The 19,619-nt window shown below is 42.1% G+C and overlaps 1 protein-coding gene across 2 annotated transcripts in view; it reads left to right on the top strand.

Annotated features, from left to right (window-relative positions):
• NECTIN3 (nectin cell adhesion molecule 3) overlaps positions 1-19,619 on the top strand; it is a 119,483-nt gene that overhangs the window by 20,491 nt on the left and 79,373 nt on the right. For both annotated transcript variants that reach the window (XM_073306147.2, XM_073306137.1), the window contains exon 2: positions 15,489-15,827. In XM_073306147.2, coding sequence (XP_073162248.1) covers positions 15,489-15,827 — 339 coding nt within the window. The remainder of the gene's footprint in view (positions 1-15,488; positions 15,828-19,619) is intronic.

Here is a 19,619-nt window from a genome sequence, read left to right as displayed (position 1 = left end):
GTTCTGAGAGATGTGCAGAAAACACTGCTTGTTGTAGTGCTAGGTGCTCAGTATGCATTAGATCTTGTGCTTAATTTGTCTGAGAAGTAGGTAAACCACTGAAGTTCAAGTAGACTTGCAGAGTATGAAATATCGTGGTGAAATCCTATTAACCATGGGATCTGAGTATTCTAATACCTTTCCCTACTTATGCTTAGAAAATTGTTTTATTTAACTTTTAACATACACAGCCAACTCAAAATTAAGACCATCATGGAAAATTAAGAATATGAAAGGAAGTTACTGACTGTGAATCCTACCTTTTACAGGAGTGTAGAAAGTTAAAAGGCTGTACAAGGTGTGCTTCCATTGTTATCTGGTGTAATCAACAGGATTCATACTTTTCATGCGTAGTCCTCCTAAAGATGGCTAAACTTATCAAGTAATGCAGTATTGTAAGGAAAGAAAGAAGTTACAAGGTGGTATGGTAGCTTTCAAACACAGTGTGAATGTTTTGTAATTCTTTAAATTCCTTGCAGATGGTAAAATGTGAATATAAACAGTAATTTCTCTAATTAATTGTTGGTTTTGTTAGCATCACTAAGATTGAACCGTAGAGCCAAGTTTAACAGCAGGTAATTAATTTTGAGATTTTAATTTAACACTTGATACAAAAGACCTTCTCATTTACCCACGCACAGATATGACCCTGCTACAAATAATAGGAGTACTGTTTTATCAAATATAGCTTTTAAATAGTCATGACTGACTTTCCTACTTCATATCACCGTGAAATATTCTTTTCAGGCACAAAACTTTGAAACTACACCACCTTCAGCTTTTAATCTCACATTTTCTTGACAAAAAATAGCTGTGCAGATGGTACAGCCTGGGCTGGAGCTTAGACTCGAAAGCCTACGGAGGAGGAGTGGGCTTCAGAGCCTGAGCTCCAGCCTGAGATGCAACTTCAAAGTGCTGTCTACGTAGCTATTGTTAGCCTGTTTAGTGTGAGCCTCACAAGACTGGGTCTGCTGACCAGGGTTGGGAGGCTTATGGGTGCAGGCTCCCTTTAAGAAGTGTTCTGCTCAGCAGTTGTTCCGTCGGGGAGACCACATTAGATAACTTCCTAGCCAAAGAGACCAATTTTGATAAGTGGTTCCTCCAAATCATAGAGTTCTCTTCTGTGCAGCCAGTTTGCTTCTTCCTCAGCTGGTTCTGCACGTAATGACCCTATGCTACAAAGGCATGTTCCTCTGTTCTCACCTGCCCAAGTTTCCTGTGTCTGAGGTTTTTTTGAGCCTCTTAAGCTCTGCTTTAAGACTTACCATCAGTGCTTGACTTTGTTTTCCTGCTTTTAGACTTTGTTCTCCAAATTCAGCCCTTTCAGACAGACTTGGTCTGATTGGGAAAACAGGATAGCTAAAGCCTCAAGGAATCAATGTGTTTCCATTTGAATGGGAGCAATCAAGATATAATGAACCTCTGTTGTTCTGGATCTGGGAGATGCATGAGACAGCCCTGACAACAAACGGCAGATTCAGCTGACATGGAGTTATTTAATCATAAGCAATTTAATAACATCCGTCAGAATTCAAAGTTGTACTTAGTCCTCAAATTGTCAAAGTCCATTTCTGCTCTACTGAATAAAGAAAGTTAGAGGAAATTTTAGGGAGAATGACGAGCAACCTTGACTTCAGACTGGTATCTCTGCAGTAGAGTTGTCTAACACCTTATTTTATGGTGGCAGAAAAGATAAATTAGCTTTTCCTATTAATTCAGGTCTCCTTAATCTAGCCAAGGAAATTTGTGTCTCAGCTTCATCATCATCAATAATAGAGATGTACCAACTCCCTTGGGCAAAATCCATGATAGTATCTGTAACATACAAATTTGCTTAGAGGTAGCAGTTTCACTCCATTCACTGGGACAGGGAATTGCATAAACTGGATGTTTCTGATAGACCTATTCCAGCTCCTTGGTCTTTTGTATCACCAATTACCAGGCAGCAATGTCTTGTAACTACGTATTATGGAACACCATTGAGCTCCTTTAACAGCTGTTTACCAGAGGAGCAAAAGGAGGTTGCCAAGACTCTGGTCAGTGTGTCGAATTCAAGCAAAGCACTTACTGTGAGCAGCTTATGATCTGTTGAATATTAGCTCAAGATCTATGGCCATGGGCACAGCCTTAAGGAGACGGGGTTTGTTTAGATTATGTATTGAAAGACCTCAAATGGCCTAGCTCACCTTGACACATAAGAGGGGTGAGGTAATGTCTTTTATTGGATTAACTTCTGTTGGTGAGAGACAAGCTTCCTGTGACCAACATGACCACAATAATACTGCATAGCTCAATTTGGTTTATTAAGTCAGGTAGCCCTGTGTCATAACCAAATAGCTAAGGGTAGCCTAGAATTCCTTCTTACCTGTAAGGGGTTAAGAAGCTCAAATAACCTGGTTGGCACCTGATCAAAAGGACCAATGGGGAAAGAAGATATTTTTAAATCTGGGGGTGAGTGGTAAGACTTTTTGTGCTTTTGGTTTGTGTGTTCTCTGAGGAAGCAGAGAAGCATCAGGTCAGAAAACTCCTTTTCCTAAAATTATCCTAAAATGAGTCTTACTTTTTTTTTTTTTTTTTTTTTGCAATATTAAGTAAATAAGGCAAGGCACGTTAGATTAATTTTTTTTTTTAGCTTGTGAATTTTCCCTGTGCTAAGAGGGAGGTTTATCCCTGGTTTTTTTTTTTTTTTGTAAATTTAAAGTTTTGCCAAGAGGTGAATCCTCTGTCTTTTAAATCTGATTACCCTGTAAAGTTCCCTTCCGTCCTAATTTTACAGAGGTGCTTCTTTTACTTTTTTTCTTTATTATAAAGTTCTGTTTAAAAATCTGTTTTACCTATTTGGTTGGTAGATTATTCTCAAGCCTCCCCAGGAAAGGAGGTGAAGAGGTTTGGGGGGGGATATTTCAGGGAACAGGAACGCAAAGTGGTCCTTCTCCTGAATTTTTGTCTAGCACACTTGGTGGTGGCAGCAGTACCCATCCAAGGACAAGAAAGGTTAAAAAATTCCCCAAGGCACAAATCCTAAGCTGGTAAAAATAAGCTTAGGGGGTCTTTCATGTGGGTCCCTACATCTGTACCCTGGAGTTCAGAGTGGGGAGGGAATCCTGACATGGTGGCAGAGTGGTGGGATCATTTTGAACCAGAAGCACAAACCTCAGGATAGTAAAAGGACTTGTTTTTTTTCTTCTTTTAGCTGAGAGCAGCTGGAGGGTTTTTTTCCTTCTGCCTCTGTGTGGAGTAGTTAAATCCTGCAAGGGAATTCACAAGCTGTGTGGGGTTCCCCCCCTCCCTTCCTTTCTAGCTCTTGGGTTAAGCTAGGCTAAGTGCAGAAAGACTAGGATGACAGAAAGTGACTTCCAGAAAAAACTGGAAGTAGACAGATTTGAAGCTGAGGAAAGACAGAAGGAACATGAAAGACAGCTGGAACTCAGACAGATGGAGATTGATGCACAGGTGACCAGAAAAAAAAAGCTGCTTGGGAGGTAGGAACAGCCAGAAAAGAGGCTGCTCATGAGAGAGCTAGGGAGGCCCAGAAGCATACTCAAGAGGAGAGGGAAAGAGAGAGAGAGCATGGATTGGCTGTTACGGAGTTGAAGAAACAAAACCCTTCAGCTGCTGACTCAGCTTTCCCAAAAGTCCACAAATGGGAGCACCTTTGTCCGCAGTACGATGAATCCAGTGATATTGCTGAATATTTCCTCATCTTTGAGAGACTGTGCACCCTCCATGCAATTCCTGATGATCACAAGATGACCACATTGGTAGCAAAATTGACTGGAAGAGCTCTGGACATATTCAACAAGATGCCTGTTGAGAATGCTTCTAACTATGGTAAATTTAAGGATTTGGTTTTGAAACTGTTTCAAATTACACCTAAAACTTAGAGTAAAATTTACAGCCCTTAAGAGAGGGGCTGGACTAAGTAAAGTGGCTTATGTAAACCAGATGAAGGATCTGTTGAATAAATAGGTCAAAGGCAGGGATGTAACTAGCTTTGAAGGGATGTGTGATTTGGTTGTCCAGGAGCAGTTCCTGACTATGACCAATGATGTAAAACACTGTTTATGGGATAAGAAAATGGACTCAGCAAAAAGTCTTGCTTCTTATGCTGATCAATACGAGCAGTCCCAGACTGTCAGAAAGGCGGGGCAAATTGGAACAAAACGGGTGGAGGTAGCAGAGAGGAACAACCCTGGTTGCAGTTTGGCTGGATACCAGAAGGGACACCGCAAGACTACACCCTACCACCAGGGGCAGCCCAAGGCCCCAGCTACACCCGAAGGAAAACCCCAGACACCTTATCGTCCCACCACACCATTCTCCAGCAACCCACCCCGCCCCAGTGACCAGTCAGCTGGGCGATGTTTTAAATGTAACAAGCTGGGGGCATGTAAAGGCCAACGGCCCCCAAAACCCCAATAGATTACAGTTCATTGCATCGGGGTCACACCAAAGGTCCTCAGGCCCAGATGCCTCCGGCCCAGATGCCTCCCAAATACCCTCAAAGCGAAGGGAAATTGAGAGTGTGGGCAGGAAGAAGGTTATCGCATGGAGGGACACTGGTGCAGAAATGTCGGCTATCCACCAATCCTTAGTGGACCCCAACTTAATCGACCCAGAGGTCCAAGTGATGATTCAAACCTTCAAGTCAAACTTTTTTGACTTGCCGACACCCACAGCCAGGCTAAGCAAGCCTTCGCACCTAGCTCTATCCCTGAGCCTTCTATAAGGGCCCCGTCTGTGTTACCAAAGACCCAGACTGAGGTGGTGGAACTGGAGCCCATGCCAACGTCTGCAACAGCAGTAGTGGATCCAGTTGCAGAGACCAGCCAGAGCCAGCCCCAGAATTGGAACTGGCAAAGCAACCAACACCAGAACCCTAGTGCTTGCAACCCCGTCTACAACTTCAATGCCAGAGGGCACCACTGAGCCTGCCCTGGCAGCAGCAGATAAACCTATGGAAGAGGCTCAGCTGGAGCCTGAACCCCAACATAGTGCACCAGCAGAGAGCTGTTCACAGTCAATGCAGCCCCATCACCTGCATCACTTCCAGAGGGACCAAGCCCAGGTCCACAATCCAATGAGGAACTGGTGTCTCCAGCATCAAGGGAACAGTTCCAGGCCGAGCAGGAAGCAGATGAAAGCCTCCAGAGAGCTTGGACTGTGGCCCGGAGCAACCCACCGCCTCTCAGCTCTTCTAATCGATCCAGGTTTGTTGTAGAAAGAGGACTTCTGTACAAGGAAACTTTCTGGTGGACACCAGGAAGACTGGCATCCTCAGAGACAGTTGGTAGTTCCAACTAAGTACCAGGTAAAGCTCTTGAGCTTAGCCCACAATCATACTAGTGGACATGCTGGGGTAAACAGGAACAAAGACGGTTTGAGGGAGTCCTTCCCCTGGGAGGGAATGGGTAAGGACGTTTCTACCTATGTCCGGTCTTGTGAGGTGTGCCAATGAGTGCGGGGGGGGGGAACCCCAAGACCAGGTCAAAGCCCCTCTCCAGCCACTCCCCATCATTAAGGTTCCCTTTCAACAAGTAGCTATGGATATTCTGGGTCCTTTTCCAAAAGAGACACCCAAAGGAAAGCAGTACATACTGACTTTCATGGATTTTTGCCACCCGATGGCCCAAAGCAATAGCTCTAAGCAATACCAGGGCTAAAAGTGTGTGCCAGGCACTAGTGGACGTTTTTGCCAGGGTAGGTTGGCCCTCCGACATCCTTACAGATTTGGAAACTAATTTGCTGGCAGGGACCATGAAAAGCCTGTGGGAAGCTCATGGGGTGAACCACAAAGTTGCCACCCCTTACCACCATCAAACAAATGGCCTGGTGGAGAAGTTTAATGGAACTTTGGGGGCCATGATACGTAAATTCGTAAATGAGCTTTCCAATGATTGGGTCCTAGTGTTGCAGAAGTTGCTGTTTGCCTGCAGGGCTGTACCACATCCCAGTTTCGGGTTTTCACCATTTAAACTTGTGTATGGTCGTGAGGTTAAAGGGCAATTACAGTTGGTGAAGCAGCAATGGGAGGGTTTTACTCCTTTTGCAGGAACTAACTTTCTGGACTTTGTCAACCTACAAAACACTCTCCGAACCTCTTTAGCTCTTGCTAAAGAAAACCTAAAAAATGCTCAGGAAGAGCAAAAAGCCTGGTATGATAAACATGCCAGAAAGCGTTCCTTCAAAGTAGGGGACCAGGTCATGGTCTTCAAGACGCTCCAGGCCCATAAAATGGAAGCATCGTGGGAAGGGCCATTCATGGCCCAAGAGTGCCTGGGAGTTAATTATCTCATAGCATTCCTCACCTCCAACCGAAAGCCTAAGGTGTACCATATTAATTCTCTAAAGCCCTTTTATTCCAGAGAATTAAAGATTTGTAAGTTTACAGCCCAGGGAGTAGATGACGCTGCGTGGCCTGAAGGTGTCTACTACGAAGGAAGTGATGGTGGCTTGGAAGAGGTGAGCCTCTCAATGAACCTCGGACTTTTGCAGTGACAGCAGCTCAAGGAGCTGTGCACTAGCTTTGTACCGATGTTCTCAGCCACCCCAGGACAGACCAAACGGGCATACCACTCCATTAACACAGGTAATGCTCGCCCAATTAGACCCCAACCTTACCGGGTGTCTCTTCAAGCCAAAACTGCTATAAAATGGGAGATCCAGAACATGCTACAGATGGGTGTAATCTGCCCTTCTAACAGTGCATGGGCATCTCCAGTGGTTCTAGTTCCCAAACCAGATGTGGAGATATGCTTTTGCGTGGACTACCATAAGCTAAATGCTGTAACTCGCCCAAACAACTATCCAGTGCCACGCACAGATGAGATATTAGAGAAAGTGGGATGTGCCCAGTTCATCTTTACCTTGGACTTAACCAAGGGTTACTGGCAAGTACCGCTGGATGAATCCGCCATGGAAAGGTCAGCCTTCATCACCCATGTAGGGCTGTATGAATTTAATGTGCTACCTTTTTGGGCTGTGAAATGCACCCACCACTTTCCAAACACTAGTAGATGGTCTCTTAGCAGGATTGGGAGAATCTGCAGTCGCCTACCTTAACGATGTGGCCATCTTTTCTGATTCATGGGCAAAACACCTGGAGCATCTGCAAAAAGTCTTTGAGCGCATAAGGGAGGCAGGACTAACTGTTACGGCTAAGAAGTGTCAAATAGGCCTAAACAGAGTGACCCACCTTTGACACCAGGTGGGTCAAGGAACTATCAACCCCCAACAGGCCAAAGTGAATGCTATCCAAAAGTGGCCTGTCCTAAAGTCAAAGAACCAGCTCCAATCCTTCTTAGGCTTGGCCGGATATTATAGGCGATTTGTACCGCACTACAGCCAAATCGCCGCCCCACTGACAGACCTAACCAAAAAGAAACCGCCAAATCCAATTCAGTGGACTAAAAAGTGCCAGAAGGCCTTTAACCAGCTTAAAGTAACACTCATGTCTGACCCTGTGCTAAGGGCCCCAGGCTTTGACAAACCTTTCCTAGTAACCATAGATGCATCCAAGCGTGGTGTGGGAGCAATTTTAATGCAGGAAGAACTGGATCAAAAATTCCATCCTGTCACGTTTCTCAGCAAAAAAAAATGTCTAAGAGGGAAAGCCACTGGTCAATTAGTGAAAAGAAATGCTATGCCATCGTGTACGCTCTGGAAAAGCTACCCTCATATGTTTGGGAAAGGTGTTTCCACTTTCAAACGGACCATGCTGCGCTGAAGTGGCTTCATACCATCAAGGACAATAACAAACTTCTTCGGTGGAGTTTCGCTCTCCAAAATTTTGATTTTGAAATACAGCATGTTTCAGGAGCTTCTAACAAGATGGCTGCACTCTCCCATGAGTTTCCCAAAATTAACTGGTTAAAATCGTCCTTGAAATGTGGAAATTGTTAGTTTTATATAATCGGTAGTATATCTAAAGGTGCGTGTGTCTTATTAACTCTGTTTTCTCCTAAAGGTCCAGGAAGAAATCACAGCCAGTGTGGTACAGGCTGTCCAGCACCATCTGTGATTTGGGGGGCGTGTCATAACCATACAGCTAAGGGTAGCCTCGCATTCCTCCTTACTTGTAAGGGGTTAAGAAGCTCAAATAACATGGTTGGTACCTGACCAAAAGGACCAATGGGGAAAGAAGATGCTTTCAAATCTGGGGGGTAGAGGGGGGAGGCTTTGTTCGTGCTCTTTTATCTTTTGTTTTTAGTTGTGAATTTTCGCTGTGCTAAGAGGGAGGTTTATCCCTGTTATTTTGTAACTTTAAAGTTTTGCATAGAGGTGAATCCTCTGTCTTTTAAATCTGATTACCCTGTAAAGTTACCTTCCATCCTAATTTTACAGAGGTGGTGCTTTTACTTTTTTTTCTTTATTATAAAGTTCTGTTTTTTAAATATCTGGTTAACCTATTTGGTTGGTAATGTATTGTCAAGCCTCCCCAGGAAAGGAGGTGAAGGGATGGAGGGGGATATTTTTAGGCAACAGGAACTCAAAGTGGTCCTTTTTTCTGAATCTTTGTCTAACTCACTTGGTAGTAAGAAAAGGAGTACTTGCGGCACCTTAGAGACTAACAAATTTATTTGAACATAAGCTTTCATGAGCTACAGCTCACTTCATTCACTGAATGCATCCGATGAAGTGAGCTGTAGCTCACAAAAGCTTATGCTCAAATAAATTTATTAGTCTCTAACATGCCACAAGGACTCCTTTTCTTTTTGCGGATACTGACTAACACTGCTGTTACTCTGAAACCTGTCACTTGGTAGTGACAGCAGTACCCATCCAAGGACAAAAAAGCATTTGTCCCTTGGAAGTTTTTAACCTAAACTGGTAAAAATAAGCTTAGGGGGTCTTTCATGCGGGACCCCACATCTGTACTTTAAAGTTTAAAGTGGTGAGGGAACCCTAGCACCCTGACTATAAAGATAACCGCACACAACAGAAAGGTAAAATTTTGCAATCTGGAGCCCAACCTTCTTTGCTTGCATCTGTCTGAATGATTAACATTTTCAAGGTGGTTATACATTACTCGTTTACCTCATAATAAAATTAGAGGTTAGCTGCATAACTTAGCATTGTCCAGTTATTTAGAAAATGTCAGAAGAACATATTCCATTGTGCTTTAAATTTCCGGTTACAGAGAATCAAAACAGACCTGTTAAACAGAGCATACACGAGTCTTAACCAATCATTGTGCTGTTTCTTAATCTTCATAAAGAGTGGTGTGTGCTTGCTTGAATTTGAGATTTCTGAGATGCAGTTCTTGATTTAGATATTGAAAGATTAGGCAGTGGGCCTAGTGTAACTGTTACAAAACAGTGTCTTACTAATTGGCTCTCGTTTTGTTTGTTTGGTTTTTTTAATCCTGCTATTCAGTGTGTGACTGAATTTATTTCTTGAAAGTAAGTAACAACTAAAAATTGTTTAAAAAATATACAGAAGTAGATAATTCCTTTCAGAGATAATTTTAAAAGGGCTAAATATTTTCCTTCAGTGTCAGCAAACAGAATTCCGTGGCGTTATGCTTGTGTTGTTGTACCGGAAAGTGAAATGGACTACCAAGTGAACTCTCTGAATTTCAAACAAAAACTTGTTGAATATTGTATTTGATTGGTGGGAGTGGTGAATAATGAAGAGGACATGTCATCAGGATGTATGTGGTACAAGCAAACAGGGTTTCAGTATTGCCAAATGTAAAGACCTCCATGTAGGAGGGGGAAAATGTAGGCCATATTTCAAGGATGGAGTCCTCCATTCTTGGAAAAACACTGAGTCTGAAAGACATGGGGATTATGGTGAATAATTAGCTGAATATGAGCTAGCAGTGTCCAAAAGGCCTTAATAGGGGAGTGTTGATTAGGAGTAGGAACGTTCTGTTATCTCTACAGTTGGCACTGGTGTGACCACTAGTGGAATACCATGTCCAGTACGTCGGTGCCCACATCAAGGAGGTTGTTAATAAATTGGAGAGGGATTAGAGAAGAGCAAGAATGAAGGATTAGAAAATATGCTTTTGCAGTGAACTAAGGTAGTATAGCTTATGAAAAAAGTGCTTTGACTACTGGTAGACATGTATTCCACTTCTGATGTGCATGCACCCCATATATTGAAGATCAGAATTCTTTGCAGCAGTGTCCACTGGTCACATCTCTTCCTCTGACCCCTTCCCCTTCATGGGGAAAAAGAGGGTAGAGGGACTAACTGATCCTCAGTTCCTTTCAACTGCTAATTACTGTAGGACAGACCCAGTTAGCAGTGTTTACTTTTTTCCTGTCAAACGTTTTATTATGATTTTTCTAGTTGAATATTTTATTACTATTTTGTAAATGGTTAATTATTTAGTCTAGGTATTAAGTGTAGTGTGTGTGCGAAGTAGTTTTTAGCTTTCTCTAGGTTTTATTGTTTGCCTTAAACCAGTGGTTCTCAACTCTGGTTCGCCGCTCCAGGCCAGTGGGGGCCTGCACATCCCTCGGCCCACGCCGCTTTCTTCAGCCCCCATTGGCCTGGAGCGGCGAACCGCGGCCAGTGGGAGCCGTGATCAGCCGAACATGCGAATGCAACAGGTAAACAAACCAGCCTGGCCCGCTAGGGGCTTTCCCTGAACAAGCGGTGGACCAGAGTTGAGAACCGCTGCCTTACACCATAGTGTGATGTGGGGACATAACCCGCTGGACTTAAAATTTTGGGAGTTCTGTGGGGCTGTTTAACCCATTAGTGACTCACATTCAAGGTATTGTTACTGTTTACTCGGGAGACGTGTTTAAATAAAAAGAGTAAGGACTGTAAAATAGTCACTAAGGGGGCAACTAAATGTAGGGACAACAGGATGAATTTGTTCATTTTAGAGAAAGCTGTGAAGCCAGTCTTAGAACCAAATGGAAGACAAAATCTCCTAGTCCCAGACAGTCGTCAAAAAGGGTCCTGGCAACTGCATTATGTCCAGGCTCCGCCTGTTCCATCCTCTGTACTGCAAACAGTGACTGTCATTGCTCACCTCTGAAGTACAGAGGAAAAGTCCCTCAAAAGACTTTCTCAGAAAAGAAAAGACAGTTGGTTCACCTCTTTCTATCTCCAGGAAGAAATAGTGTTCTGAAAGCAGCAACTGGCTCTTTATTTTGGCAGGAAGTAACTTGGAAAACTTGTTGACTGTTATCTGCACCCAAGCAGAGCACTGCTGCAGCTGTCCGTCTGCTGCTAGCACCTATGCTCTTGGCACTGGGTCAGTTCTCTCAGCTGCCTGCGGCATCAGCTTGTTTTGTGCCAGGCCAGTTACAGCCCCTACAGGGCTGACTTGCTTAAGTGCAGGCATACTCAAAGAAGCTGATGCTTGTACCTGGATCTGGAGGCTGTTGCTGCTTTTAACATGTCAGCTCTGGCTCTTCTAGCTGTAGAGCTACTAATGCCATTATTAATATTGCCAGGTCAACTTATGGAGCAGCACCACTTGAAACCAGTGTGTACAGCATGGAGTCATTTGGCAGTTTTCATGCAACCTGACCTGACTTTGTCAGGAGTTTCTGTTAATCAGGAAGTGCTTTCGAGGTCATCTGGGTGTTGTTGTGGTAGGCCTTTTTCAGTGGATAATTCTCAGATGTTCACACAAGCAGCTCCTTGCCCCCTTAAAATAAAGATCATGGGTATTCCTCTTTAAAGCTCTTTTCAGAGTTGGAATATTTTACCCTCTTACCCTTCAGTGTCTTTTTTTATGACCCATACATATTAGTGTGTCAGATCAGATATGGGTAAAAACATGTTAGTTCAAAATCTCCTTCCTCTCTCTTCCCCTCCCCCCCCCCAAATCTATACTTGTTTTATCCATATGAACAAACTGCTTGGCCTCACTGGTCCCCATGGCCATATCCTAAATCAGAACCTCCTTCAGTTTCGGTTTCTAGCGTTAGATCTCCTTACCATAGGATCCACCGATCATGCAAAAGCATTCACAGCAATCGGTTCATATTACTGAGACAGACTCTTCTCCATATCTGTCTCTGTATGAACGTATAAATCGGCAACAAGTTTCTGAAACAATTCCAGAGCATATTCCATTCTTTTCTCAGAATGAGGCTCTGGCTCTTCATCAGATAATTATGGGTTATTTCAGGGCTTAGTCGGGAGAATGGTGGATGCTTTGGAGATCATGGTTCAGACTATTCAAGGAAAAGGACGTAATATTTGACTCTTGGCATACATCGTTGTGAAAGGCTTTCGTTTCCTGTAAGTGAAGCCTTATTAAAACCAACCTAACTATTATGGCAGACTACAGTGTCTATATTGCCCACCTACAAGAAAATTGGAAAAAAGTATTGAGTCCCTTCCACAGGCTTAGAATATTTCTATATGCATCCTGATCCAGGGTCTTTGGTGGTGACCACTGCACAAGAGAAGTCAAAATGTAAGTTCTTTAGGACTACTGCAAAAGAGTTGTTGAGATTGGACATTTTAAGAAAATGGTATTTGTTGGGTAGTGGCATAGTGAATTATCAATTCAATTTGGCATAGTGAATTATCAGAGCCTTCTGTCACATTTATGATACCTTATGTGGAGCAGAGTTACTGAGGACAGGCCTATGCTACAGGGTTCAGTCGACCTAAGCTACACAACTCCAGCTACTTGAATAATGTAGCTGGAGTCAATGTAGCTTAGGTCAACCTTTTGCTGTGTCTAGTTGGCGCTGGGTCAACAGGAGAAACTCTCCTGTCGACTTACCTTATGCTTCTTGTTCCGGTGGAGTACTGTAACTAATGGGAGAGCGATCAGCAGTCGATTTAGCGGGTCTTCACTAGACCTGCTAAATTGACCCCCTGGTGGATCGATCACCATGCATCAATCCCCCGGTAAGTGAAGACAAGCCTTGAATATGTTGATAAACTTTGATCACACCTTGGAGAGTTGTTTATGGAGAATCAGATAATTGCTAAAACCTCCCTACAGGTCTCAATTGATGCTTCTGATAAGGCATCAAGGGCACCAATGGTTACTGTGTGGTGTTCGTCATGGCTCCGTCCTCTGTTACTAAGGGATGTTCAAACTATGTTGAAAGACCTCTCCTTTGAAGAGTCTTCTACTCTGATCTAAAACTTAATGACTCATTAGCTATGTTAAGACTCTGGTGCCACATTACTGTCATTAGGCATCTACCTTTCCCAATATAAAAAGCAGTTTAATATTATACTTAACCAAGACAGCATTTCACTACTCCTTTCTTTCATCCTTATCAAAGAACATTCGATTTCTGTAAGAGGATAGATAGATATGACGGAGACCTTTTTCAACTTTGAATGCTGCTAAGGTGGCTCAGTCATTTTGATGTGTATGTCGAGAGCTGCCAGCCAATTTGGATCAGCTTTTAGGGACATGCACAGCGGCCCCACCTCTCTCCAGAGAAGCTGCCTGGAGCTCCCAAGGAGTCTGCATGATGAAGGGTGCCGATCCCTTCTGCGACCACAAGCGCAAACACCATGGTGATGCATTGCATTGCTGTTGGTAACAGCTATTCAAGAGAAACAGGGAGGGGACACTGCTTTGCCTCCCCAATTCCCTACCTGTGCTATGTAGGCTGTTGTGGCTGGAAAAAAAATCCACTGGTGGCTGCATTTAAGGAACGCTGTTCTATGTACAGTGACACAAAAATTTGGCATGGCCCTTGAGGATGAGCTCTGTTCTTAATTTCTAAAACTAATTGTCTTGGTCTTGAACACTTGATGGAGTTGTAAGTATTGTAGAACTTTTAATAAAAGCAGTGAGGTGTCTGGCACACCCAAAGAAGCTAATTTGTAAAACAGTGGATTGGGACTAAGTGCTGATAAATGGTGGAGTGAAAGTTAGTAGTGTAGATGAGTATTAAGCAGAAGAAAACGGATGAGGAGTGAAAGCAGGACAGACTCTCGCCAAGATAAGACATAAACAGTTCTGACTGGCTATTGCCTGTTAGGCACTTCCCTGAACACTAAGGGCTTGGTTACACTTATGAGCTAGAGCGCATTAAAGCAGTCCCAGGCGCCCTTGTTCACTACGCATCCGCACTGGCAAGGCACGTAAAGCGCTCTGACTCCATGGCTAGAGCGCTCCTCGTACTCCAACTCCACGAGAAGATTAATGCTTGGTGTCCCTTGGCTGAAACGCCCGGGTGTCAGTGTGAACGAGGTGTACCAGGTACATGGAGTGCTCCTGGTACTCCACCTCGGCGAGAAGATTAACGCTTGCTGCGTCTTGGCTGAAACACCCAGGTGTCAGTGTGAACGAGGTGTTGCATTACTGCACTCTGATCAGCCTCCGGAAACATCCCATAATCCCCTTAAGTCCAGTGGCCACTCTTGTCATTGTTTTGGAATCGCCGCAGGAATGCGGATATGCCCGTTGAAAGCTCCGTTTCTGACAGCCGGCTGCTTATCTGCTCCAAGACAAAGCAAGCCATTTGTGTGGAATGCTGTGTTGGGGGGCGGGGTCTGCTGCTGTCTGAACTTACAAGACAGCATGCTGACATGCTCTCAGCCCCCCCTAAAACCCGCTCTCTCCCCCTGTCACACCCCACCCCACCCCATTTGAAAAGCAGGTTGCAGCCACTTGCATGCTGGGATAGCTACCACAATGCACTACTCTGTGGCCGTTGCAAGAGCTGCTAATGTGGCCATGCCACTGCACTTACAGCTGTCAGCGTGGACAGATTGCAGCGCTTTCCCTATTGTGCTGTACGAAGGCTGGTTTAACTCAAAGCACTCTACATCTGCAAGTTAGCCATGCCCTTAGACAAGATAGAAGTTAAAGAAAAGAGTCTTTTGGTGGATGACAAAAGTTAAATGTCTGACTTGGCCACAGACTTATCATATGGCATTGGACATTTCACTTGCACTCTTTTTTAATCGGTAAATGTTGGTTAACATTGATTTCACCATAGATGCGCAGACTGACAAAAATATGCCTGTTGATGATTACATTTTATGGATAGCTAAAGTAAGAACAATGCTGTTTAGGAACTTATTAGAGTTTGATTTAAGGATATTTACATTTTGTTTTGACACGTGACATTTACGATGTGTGTTTGATGGTTACAAAACTTCAACTGTTTGAATTTCAACATCTATTCATTATATAATTGTCGTGACACCTTCATAATTTCATGCAAATATGAACATTAAAATTGATCTTTATTTTTTAAAAGGTTTAAACACAGTTCTTCAGTTATAAAAACATAAAAATAAATTTCTGCCAAATCTAGTTGAGTGTTGGTAATGGAGTACATTACTCAGCATGGGAACCCAGGAGCTGGTTGTCCACTTCTGTGCACCAGTCCCTAAATCCTGCCTCCAGGGAAGTATAATGCAATAGAGTAATAAATTAAGGTTTTAAATGAAATGCAAGAATTACAGCTAAAGGTGAATAAGTGTCTTTAGATTTGATACTCATGTTTGATGAAACTCAACTAACATAACATTTCTTTTTTTTTTAGGTGCCTTGGCTGGACCAGTTGTTGATCCACATGTAACAGCAGTTTGGGGGAAGAATGTCACCCTGAAATGCATAATTGAAATAAATGAAACAATAACACAAATCTCATGGGAGAAGGTACATGGTAAAAGTACACAGACCATTGCTGTTCATCATCCTGAATATGGATTTTCTGTTCAAGGAGAATACCAAGGAAGAGTGTCGTTTAAGAACTACTCACTCACTGATGCAACTATCATCCTAAACAATATAAGCTTCTCTGATTCAGGAGAATATGTATGCAAAGCAGTTACATTCCCACTAGGAAATGCTCAGTCATCAACAACTATAACTGTATTGGGTATGTTTGCTTCTTAATTTTATATTTGATTTTTTTTAACCCCACTATTTTATTCCGTCCGCCCCCCCCCCCCCAAAAAAAAAAAAAAAAGGCTAAACAAACTTCATAGGACTTGGCTACATGGAGACATTATGTGTGCCAAGCTGGGGTCTGAATCTACAGCACACTATCTTGCCACGTACTGATTGGCTGTGTTTATCTTCCTACTGTGCACTGAAAGTTCAGTAGTGGGGTTTGACAAATGTTTCAAATATTGTTAGTGGGCTCCAGCTTCGAAAGGAAGTGATCAAGTTTTTTAATGCTGTGATTTACAAAAGTATATAACTTATTCTTCTGACTCAGGTTTACTTTAACAATCCTCATGGCTGACTTAAGATAACACAGAGCAGGTGTTGTTATGCAGTATTAGTTGATTCGTGAAGGTTTTTTGGTAGACGTAGCCACATCCACGAGAGGGCTACAAGCCTTTTTGATTCCAAGTCATTCTTAGTGATTTGGGGAGGATTTACATATTTTAAATCGGAAAATCCAAGCACTCTGTCAAATAATCCTAAAGATGAGAATAGTGTGTATGTTAAAAATAATAATAATAAAAAAAAGTAGGTAATATAGTTGGGCCTTAGCTGCGAGAAGGAGAAAATAAACATTGAGTGATGAAATTAATATACTGGGCAGTGCTTGCTGAGTGAAGAGTCTCTCTGATGGATTGCAGTAGGCTGAGATGAAATTGCTACTACTTCAAATGTTTGACAAAAATTGGTAAAATATTGTAGTTAATTAAAAAAGTTCACATTCTAGTATATTTTTAAAATAAACTGCACATGAATGGGAGAAATTTCAAGCTTTTTTATTTATAAGCTTTCTTCTCAAATTTTTGAAACAATTCAACTAAAAGCAAAAAACAATTTAACAAAACTTGTCCTGAAATTTTGAATAATAAACACAGCTGTTGACTTGAATGGAAAAATCAATATATAATTTAAAGGAGCTCTGTTAAGGACGTTTCAGATGTATTGATCTGATGAGCTACTAAATGACTATAGGAAGGCTTTTGATGGTGAAATAAGTAAATTGCTGTGTACTATTTTAAAAAGAAACTTAATGGCTCATTAAAGGATTAAGGAGGGCGGTCTAGCAAGTATGAAGTAACTCATTTTTTTTTCCAAAATAATTGGGTATTTTAAAATGCTTGAAGTAAAAATTTAACTGGGGCCTTGTCTTACTAATCCACATTCTTATGTTTTCTTATTTGTTTAATATTAATGCCATGAACAATAGTTAAAATGAGATTAGTTTACTTACAAATTAGTAATTTTAACTAAAACTCTGCCTAGAGATACATACGTGGAAGAAAAAAGTGTAGACAAACCCTCACCAACGTGAGGTGAAACTCATGAAAGCTTATGCTCAAACTTGTTAGTCTCTAAGGTGCCACTAGTACTCCTTTTCTTTTTGTTTCCATTCTGTAAGTAACTTTGCTCTTGGGTGTAACAACTTTTTTGTAAAAAAGACCACTGTACTTAAGCAAAATAAAAATATTTTTCTGAAACCACTATTAATATGATGGAGAAATACCTGAAAATAGGTGAATAATATATATCTTTAAATATTTTCAGCAATAATGTTAGTTTTAATACACAAGGGACATGTTTGTGGCAATGACTGTAACATAGCTCTAGAATTAATTTTTTTTGGTATTTGTCTCCCAGTTACTCTACTAGCACAGTAAGTCTCAGAACTGCTTCTGTGAAATATGGACTATTGTTTTCATTGTGTGATGCTGTTTTTTTACAGCTTGGATTTGAAGTAACATGTTTCTAGTTTCTCAGCTTTTTTCTTCAGTAAAGAATTAAGTTAAAAGGTTGAATGAGTAAAGAGTTCCGTGTTAAGTAAGGTACAAAAGAATTGCTTGTCAGCTGAAGACCTCTGTTGGTGAGGAATGGGGCACCTTGAAAAATAGTTGGATACGAAGCAATTGTTTGTTGTAAGGACAATCAGGAAGACGTTTGCCCTTCAGACTGTCATTGTAAGGACAGATAAGGCAGTGATAATGGCTTAGATGGTGCATTGTAGAATACCCATGAGGCAGATGATGATGTGTGGATAGAAAGTCTCTGGGACTACAGTAACATGAAGAACAATACATGTGTTGAGTTTAGACCTGATACAGGTCATGCTACATTTTGACTTTAACCTGTAGCTGATGGGCAGGTTTTTGAGGGATGTGAACTTGGAAACCTTTGACTTGACCAGTAAAGTGAGATGTCCATAAATATTGGTGGAGTTAAAGTATTACCATGTGTTGTCAGACAAAGGACTCTTCTCCAAAGTCAGGAATCCTGCTTCAGTTTCCAGACAGGCTGTGAAAAGCACTTGACTCTCTCAAGTGCTAATTTTTTTTAGCTGCTGCTCTTAACCTGGGAAAGTGTTAAAATGAGTTATCAATAGGTACCATCCGTTCATCAGGAATGCAATGTCTGATCAAGTCTTGATGTATTACTGAGATCGGTTCCTTCCTCCCCTTGTCTGTGTGGACTGTAGAATAGTCTATTACTGTCTAAGCCTTAATTTATTGTGCTTTGTTGCTATTATTTGTTAGGTGAGTTGGTTACATTGCACTGTAAGCCCCCCAAACCCCTCTCTCAAGAATTGGGCATTTAAGTCTCTCCCATGCTTTCTTTCCTTCCTAAGGTTTCCTGTAGGCTTCATCTTGAGCAGGATGGTTCCTAGCTTCAGTCTTGATACTTTTCTCGAGGAAATCTCTGCCTCAAAAGTGTTTTGCCTACTTGAAATGTTAGTTGCCTCACTTGAACTGGATTTTACCAAATCATTGAGTTTTGTCTTGAGCTATTTAGTAGTCTTAAGAAAAAATGTCACCAATCTAGTAGTATTCAATGGATCAGAAAGCTTAAAAGCTGTTAGAATTGTAAGGGATTTTAGAAAACAAGTGATAAATTGAAAAGGAATGGTTTTCTCTTGTAAAAAAGATATATATGGCCTCTATTTGATCTCTGTGAACAATAAATTCCATATACATTTTGTATAGATTTACTGCTTTGAGCAATTCTATTCATGGTTGTGTTGTCTTGTAGCTTTTCTTCACCTCTTGAATGTCTACGATGGAACGTATTGCTGTTAAGATGCAAGCATATGGAAAATAGAGAGATGTATTATCAAAGGTGTTCACTTTTTTTGGCAATGTGCTGTTTCAGACCCAAAAGCAATAGTTCTTCCACATGTGGGTGCACATGTGTAAATAATTTTTTGTCATTTTCATAGTGTAGTTCAGTATCATAAACATCCTCCCTGGTTAAGGGACACAATTGCTTGTCACCTAGGGACTATGCCAAGGATCCCAGGCTTCAAGAACTGTCACATGCTCATTCCTTTTCCATTAGCGACGAGTATTAATGGCGTCTCTACTGTCTGAGTGAGGCACGCATTTCAGTGAAGCGCAGCATCTGTAAGGCCTTCCTACCCAGAACTAGAGTAGCCTGTGAGCCCCATCTCTGCAAGTTCCTTATAGAAGAGGTAATGAGGCCCCTGGTGCACTCGGATCCTGGCCAAGTAGATTGCCCTGTACAGTGGCCTCGACTAATATGTAGTGCCCTCTGAGCAAGTGCCATTGTGTGGAGCTGTTGGCACTGAAGCCTAAGGACAATCCCCACCACAAGAGTAAGAAACACTCTCATGGGCATAACAGCAGATCCACACAGTGGACTGCTTATAAGAGATTAGTTCCCTCCCCTACCTGTACTAGGTCAGGTAAGATGCAGCACTTGGATCCAACAG

Source organism: Lepidochelys kempii, chromosome 1 (assembly GCF_965140285.1).
Source record: "Lepidochelys kempii isolate rLepKem1 chromosome 1, rLepKem1.hap1, whole genome shotgun sequence".
In the NCBI taxonomy this organism is placed as follows: domain Eukaryota; kingdom Metazoa; phylum Chordata; order Testudines; family Cheloniidae; genus Lepidochelys; species Lepidochelys kempii.
The sequence above is the reverse complement of the archived record's forward strand: the minus strand, read 5'-3'. Positions and strand labels throughout refer to the sequence as shown.